General features: G+C 37.9%; 1 protein-coding gene across 1 annotated transcript in view; it reads right to left on the reverse strand.

The window, feature by feature from the left end:
* waplb (WAPL cohesin release factor b) overlaps positions 1–7,369 on the reverse strand; it is a 72,023-nt gene that overhangs the window by 41,788 nt on the left and 22,866 nt on the right. The window contains exons 3-5 of the mRNA XM_016522946.1: positions 5,721–6,402; positions 3,071–3,399; positions 1,906–2,021 (exon numbers count right to left, since the gene is read on the reverse strand). Coding sequence (XP_016378432.1) covers positions 1,906–2,021; positions 3,071–3,399; positions 5,721–6,402 — 1,127 coding nt within the window. The remainder of the gene's footprint in view (positions 1–1,905; positions 2,022–3,070; positions 3,400–5,720; positions 6,403–7,369) is intronic.

Raw genomic sequence — 7,369 nt, forward strand, 5'->3', positions numbered from 1 at the left:
GGTTATTTTATTGGCTTGTGTTTTTTTAAATTCAGTATCATTAAAATTGAGTTAAATGTAAAAAGTCTTACAAAATTACTTTATATTATTTAATAAAATAATAAATAATCATTACAAAGCATTTTCGTTTTCGGTTTTCGGCCAAGTGCATCCAGAATTTTTGGTTTCCATTTCGGCCCAGAATTTTCATTTCGGTGCATCCCTAGATGTAAGACTACATGTTTTATTTAATTTAATTTAAATTTAACAGTAATTTACTTTCAAATGCCCCAATTGCTGAAGGGTCTGCACAACTTTTTAGTACAATTTCAAGTTGCACTGTTCAAAATACCTGTAGTAGCACAGCAGTGCATACCTGTTTACATTTAATTAAGGTGGACTAGATTAGACTGTAATACAAATAGTTGAGTTTGCCAGGTGCATACAACATTTATGACAGGTTTTCATGAAAGTGTTGGTCAGTTTGTCTGCTTGACAATCCCATTTTGCACTGCAACAATAAAACTGAAGTGAGATAAACAAACTGAGAAATGTTTCTTTTTAGTTAAAACAGATGTTGTCAAAGTTTTCCTTTGGGGACATAATTTGAAGTTGGAAAAAGGTAATAAACTGCAATATATCGCAGAATATATTTAAATGCACAACTTTTTAGTACAATTTCAAGTTGCACTGATCAAAATACTTCTAGTAACACAGCAGTGCATACCTGTTTACATTTAATTAAGGTGGACTAGACTAGACTGTAATACAAATAGTTGAGTTTGCCAGGTGCATACAACATTTATGACAGGTTTTCATGAAAGTGTTGGTCAGTTTGTCTGCTTGACAATCCCATTTTGCACTGCAACAATAAAACTGAAGTGAGATAAACAAACTGAGAAATGTTTCTTTTTAGTTAAAACAGATGTCAAAGTTTTCCTTTGGGGACATAATTTGAAGTTGGAAAAAGGTAATAAATTGCAATATAATCGCAGAATATATTTAAAATCGCAATAATATCGTATCGTGAGGCCTCTGGTGATTCTCACCCCTAATATAAAGTGATCAAGTCTAAACCGCAAGGATAAGAAAACTGACCGAATTTTAATTTTTGGGTGAACTATCCCTTTAATTTCTCCGTTTTCAAATATTTTGTGGGAAAAAAAAGCTTATATTTTGTTGATAAGGACTTCTCATTACAAGTATAGGAAGATGGTTGGTGTATTTTGCATTTCCAAATGCACATTAAAGCAACTGGAACGCAAAGCAGATGCAGAGATGGTTGCATATTATGGTTTCGATTTTATTTTCATTAATCGTGCAGCACTACTTCTCAGATCCGCTCTGATATGGTGATCAAGGGAACCACGGAGGAAAGCAGTTCTAATACCTCTTCCTACCTCTGTTTGATATGTAGAGTCATCAATAAGTAAGCCATTCACAGGCTAATTACCCCCGGATAACGTAAACACTGTGATGCTATCAAAACATTGCTCTGTTTGAGCATTTATATGCTTAAAGTTCAATCATAACCCCAGAGAAGCCTGTGTGCACATAGAGCAGCCGCAGGAACATTCGTAATAATGGCTGAGCTGCCAGCGGGGGTGAGCAACATCACTGCATTACTGTCATTATAGATAAAAGTCACACTGAAGACAAAGGCGCGATGCCCGTTCCACCCTCTGCCTTCACTATGCTTCCGTTAGCGTACATAAACAAGAGAACAACAAATCAAACGCCTACATCCTTTCTTTACATGATGGCAGTAGGGTAACATTTACTTTGGTGAAATGGGCAAAACAACCTTTAGATTCTAAATGAAATGACACGTAGTACAACATGCTCCAGAACAAATACTGGCATCACAAACCATCAGCTGAATGATGGAAAAAATATAAATAGAAAGTGAGACGCTATGAAGCTTACCTTCTTAGGTCCGCTGAAGATCTTCCTGCTGCTCTCCTTGGCTTTCTCCTGAGCTTTGACCTGAGGTTTCCTTACTGTCTCAAAGGGAAAGGGGATCTCTGGGAATTCCAGAGGATCTGTAAAACCGCAAACAAACATCAGCCATGTGTCTGCTAATTGTTGCTATTATCTCTACAAGGAAAATGTGTTCTCTGCATTGCTAACAAATACAGTTAATTACAATAATGTGCATGTAATGGGCACGTTTGACAGCACTAATATATTCGAACTTGGGTCGCTGTGAGCATAGTTGCTCTGTATGTCGACGCACTAACCACGAGGCTAAAAATTTCAGGGGGTGGTGTGGTCAGTAGTTCTTCTGAGTGCTAGTAGGCGGTTTTTTCTTCTTCACCCTTTGAGGACCGACTAAAACACTTACAGGCATATGCTTTGTCTGCCCCCGTCAGTTCCGGAAGAACTGAAGCCTCGCTAGTCGCTACCTTCAGTACCATCGGTACTTACGCTACTGAAGAAAAACAAGTACCGGCAGGATTTTAAAATGTAAATACCGACTTAGTACCGTAGTATCGGTTCTTGTGACATCCCTAGTATATAATATAATAGCTATGTCTTTGAAATGATACAAAAAAGCAGAATAACAAAGATCAATGTCTTAAAAAAAAGTCTTTGTACATGTCTATTTGTAAATCTAACAAACACGTCAGGGACATATTTCATAACTAACCAACAAATAAACACTTATATACATAAATATATAAATTAACCAACTAACAAATAAATAAAACCAAAGTAACAAATAAATGACAAAAAAAATACTATCAAAAACAAAAACAGATCAAGTAAAACTATAAATATAAAATAATATATAATAAACAAATTTTCTTAGGCAATACTGTGCTTAACTGTCAGGAAAATAAAGTCACAATGAAAAAAGAAAAAAAGAAAAACATAATGGTCCTAAAAACAGTCTTCGTTTTCTGTATGCAAAATAAAATTTTGTATCGTAATTTTGTGATCAAATTCAGCCTATATTTGTTCTTGACGGCATAGTGAGATCAGGAAAAACAACACCTGTGCAGATTTACTATGGATTCAGGCAGGTATTGCAACATAAACAGAACCCAAAGCTAGATCCCCAGAAATTGTGTTGAGAGTAAATACTGACCGTTTTTAAGGCCGTGACTGTGACCTGCAGTGTGACTGCTCTGAGAGCTCTGCGTCTCTCTGGGCTGAGGACTGTCAACATTCGTCTCTATAGACATCAGTGGCACTGCTACGCCTGCTGCAGCCTTCCTCTTAGCTCTCCTTCTTTCAGAGGAACCCTCATCTTCCTCACTGTCACTCTCACTCAGGTCATCAAAGCCGAAGTATTTGATCCTGTAGTTAGAGCTTCCTGAAGCAGAGTCGTCATCCTCAGCCACAGCATCAGTGTCATCAAACCCAAAGAGCTCCAGCTTACTGCTCTTCGTTTTGATCTGTGTGGGTCTGGATCGACTAGAAACCCAACAGACAAACAGTCAGAATCTCACACATGTAGACTTTAAATCAAACAAGAAGGAATGAGGCCAAGTGAGAACAACCAATGAATTATGAATTCGACAGAATTACTGGCATCTTTGAGGGTTTTATCACATTTTGCTTCATCTACGTATACCTGATCAGTTGGTGTCTACCAATTAGCACTGGTTAAACATAGGGCTGTGCAATTAATTGCATGCGATTGTCATGCGCATCTCGTCAGTAAAGCCGGTCCCATGATTAGTAGTAAATCGCCATCACCTGCTTTCAGATGGAGCGGCATTTAATACACAGAGCCGTAGTTCACTGACAAATAGGCATGGGACGATAACCGGTTTCAAGGTATACCGCGGTTTGGAAAAGTCACGGTTTCAAAACCACTAACATTTTCCGTTACACCGTTCCTGCGGTATGCACAGCTTTTTTTACGTGTTATCAAAGACGGAAAGTGCAGGACTCCCTCAGTTGTGTGCAGCGAAGAGCGTAACGAGTCACACGACCCCTCCCCCTCCGGTTAGTGCGAGCAGTCAGTGAGAGTCAGCTGTGTGTGGGATGGCCGAAGGAGGTGAATCCCTGGAACTTTTTCCCCCGTCGAAGAAGATGAAGTCTGCCGTATGGGAATTTTTTGGGTAACGTAGACTTAACCATGTTCCGTACACAAGGATGTTCTGTACAGATGACGTTTTAGCACCGATCGCTAAATAAATACTTCCAGGTCGAACAAAAACTATATATCTGTGTCATCTTCATTTCTCCCTCTTTCACCCCCGATCAAAACAGAAACCCACCCGCCATTTGTTTCAGTGTTGAAATAAATACTATTTGGCTTGCTACCGATATTGAGCTGCAGGTTTAGGCTCACTTAAGTGACTGCATTTTGTTTTTTTCCATTTAGAAGGATTTATTTATTTTTTTTACAGAAAATAATTTATGTTCTGATTATTGTTGAGCTGCAGGTTTAGGCTCACTTAAGTGACTGCACTTAATTTAATTAAGAAGAATTCAATTATTTATTTAAATTATTTAGCCTGACATGTTTACTGTTCCAAAATGTTCTATGTTTCTTAAAAATAAAATGTATTGTGTTCAGTGGGAAAACAAAAGTTGTTTTTTTTACCCAGACATTTAAAAAATAACATTTTAGAGCTTTAATCGCAATACCGTGACACCGTGATATTTTTATCTAAGGTTATCATACCGTCAGAATCTCATACCGGCCCATGCCTACTGACGAGCTAGGTGATATCGCGTTCATAATCGAATGCGATTCATCTGCGATTATGAACGCGATATTGCCTAATTGTCAGTGAACTACGGCTCTGTGTAGTGAATGCCGCTTCATCTGAAAGCAGGTGATGGAGATTTACTACTAATCACGGGACCGGCTTTACTGATGAGATGCGCATGACAATCGCATGCGATTAATTGCACAGCCCTAGTTAAACAAAAACCAAAAAAAACTTTGCAAACAATTCTAACAATCTCAAATTATTTGATTTATTTTTTAAGTAGAGCTGTCATTACTTGATTAAATAGGAGTACCAGGTTTGTTAAGGGGTTCAATGAGATGTAAGAGATAGAAACTAAGAGCAATGAAAAAATATTTTCCAATGTCTAGAGTTGGATGGTGTTAATGTTCACTTCTCTATTTTTGTTTTAGCGGTTGAGGTTGGAGCTGTTGATTAATAGTGTAGCCTTGCTCAAATGGGTGACAAGGCTAAAAACAAAACAAATACATACATACAGTAAAAACTGAAATTATAAAATACCACAAAACAACAAAATTGAAACTAAACAAAAAACAAAACTAAATACAAATGCCACAAAACAAAACTAAACAAATACTATAAAAAAAAAAAAACAAAACAGTAAAAATGACAAAAGCACAAAATTACTAAAATGTTACTGAACGAAAAATAAAAGCTAATTCAAAATATTAACTGAAGCTTTGAAAACAAAATCAATGGTTCAAAAACAAATATATAAAAGTGAAGAGAGAAATTATGCATTTTGCTGCCTTCTCCTGCGCCGTTGTTATTAAGCAACGGGGTAAACAGCTGCTGGCTTGATGACGCAAACGAACAGCGGTTCGGACCCAAATAAAATAATATGAATGCAGTCCAGCGGGGGCAAGGGGAGGGGGAGCAATCAAACTCGGGTTCGGACCAGGCAATTGAACCAAGTGTGAAAGCACCCCAAGAGTACCATCCAAAAATTTTATGAAGTACAGCTCAATATAACTGCAGGTACTAACAATTTCATGTTATTACATCAATCTTCTTACACAAAACTATTACCTGAAAGGTTTGCTTTCTGCCTCCATTTTCTTCCTCAGTCTTCCTGTATCTCCTGGTCCAGCAGCTGGGGCGCTGGCTGTGTACTCCTCCATACTACGGTCCATAGAGTCCTGGAAGGTGACGTTAAACATGGAAACACAAGACGGGTGTAGCACTGTAAAGTCTCTCGTCCGACCTCTGTTTATAGTTTTCCCAGCATTTTCGGCCTCGGTGTTCTCCAACACTCCCATGGAGCTATGACTGGAAGCGCTTCCACTCCCATCAGCTCCACCAGGCTGTTTGCCTTTACTGGGTCTGCAGTACGTTCTGCAGGTGGACGCCCTGAGCACAGACTGAGAGTGGTCCTCACTTTCAGATGGCTCAACAGGAAAATTAAAGTTCCCTTGAGCAAACTTGTCTAACCGAGTCTCAGTGGAGGTTTTGCCCTGAATGTTGCTGTGACTGTAACTACTGGATGCCCACAAGGTAGACGGAGGGTCTTTAGGTTCGGTAAAGAGGGATGTGGAGCGTGCTCCCAGACCAACCGCAGCGCTCCAGGCATCGTAAGAATCCTTGTCCTCTGTTTTTTCAGACTTTAACGTGGTGGTCTGGGCAAGAGGTCTCGTGTCGCTTTCAGAAGGGTTTTTGTACCATGAGTAGCTGTGGCGGTCTGTGCTCTCGATGGACCAACTCTGGGTTTTTCCTACAGAAAAGGAAGTCAGACATCATTTAGATTTTAGAGAACTTTGCATGACTTCAAACAACTAAGTACTAGACCAGTCATTTTCCTAAATCAACAGGAAGTAGGTTACTGAAAATAGCTACATTAATAAACAAAACCAACAGAACTTGTCAACAGTCTAATGTTAAACTCTATCAGCAATAACCAGTTACCTAAGCAAAATAATGTTGCAACTATTAGATATAACTACTAAAAAGTTGCACTATCCTCATTTGTAATGGACGGAACATTGAAGGGTACTTCCCATCCAATAAATAGCAATAAGCATTGTGCTTTGGGACTTTTCATCTGAAACAGTCTCAGATTTCAAATTCTGTCCATTGTATTGCAGTATTCAAACAATAAATGCCGTTTTGGCGTGGTTTAATGTGGAGTGACAGATCGCTGTAGCGCCTCAGTTCAACAGACGCAGCAGAGCGAGGCAAACGTGAACTAATCATCTCCACATTAATACCAGTTTCAGCACAAAATAAACATGACTAAATATCCAAAGGTAAGTTAAAAGAAAGAGTACAACTTTACAATCTGTATCCTGTCTCATGTAATCGCTCAATCTGTGTTTCAGCTGCACAAAAGACACCAATATAAAGAAAGGCTTGTAAACAATGTCATGTAACGTCTCATTTACCTCAGAAAAAAACATATTCGGTGACCATAAACTCATTAGTCAGATAGAAAAATAAACTGTAGAGAGGGGCATTTTGCTTAATATATGCACCATATAACATATTCATTATAAATTTTACTGTTCTTCAATGTTTAATTTATGTTTTAATAAATCCATCATCGTTTTTATGACAGCCACCATTTAAATGTTTATATATTTTTTTAAATGAATTGAAGTAGAAATATTAATATGTAACTAACTTTATTATTGTAAAAACTTCATTAATTTTAACCTTCAATATTATAGTAATGTTGTAACCAA

This window comes from Sinocyclocheilus rhinocerous, unplaced genomic scaffold (genome assembly GCF_001515625.1).
Source record: "Sinocyclocheilus rhinocerous isolate Xijiao unplaced genomic scaffold, SAMN03320098_v1.1 scaffold419, whole genome shotgun sequence".
Lineage (NCBI taxonomy): Eukaryota > Metazoa > Chordata > Actinopteri > Cypriniformes > Cyprinidae > Sinocyclocheilus > Sinocyclocheilus rhinocerous.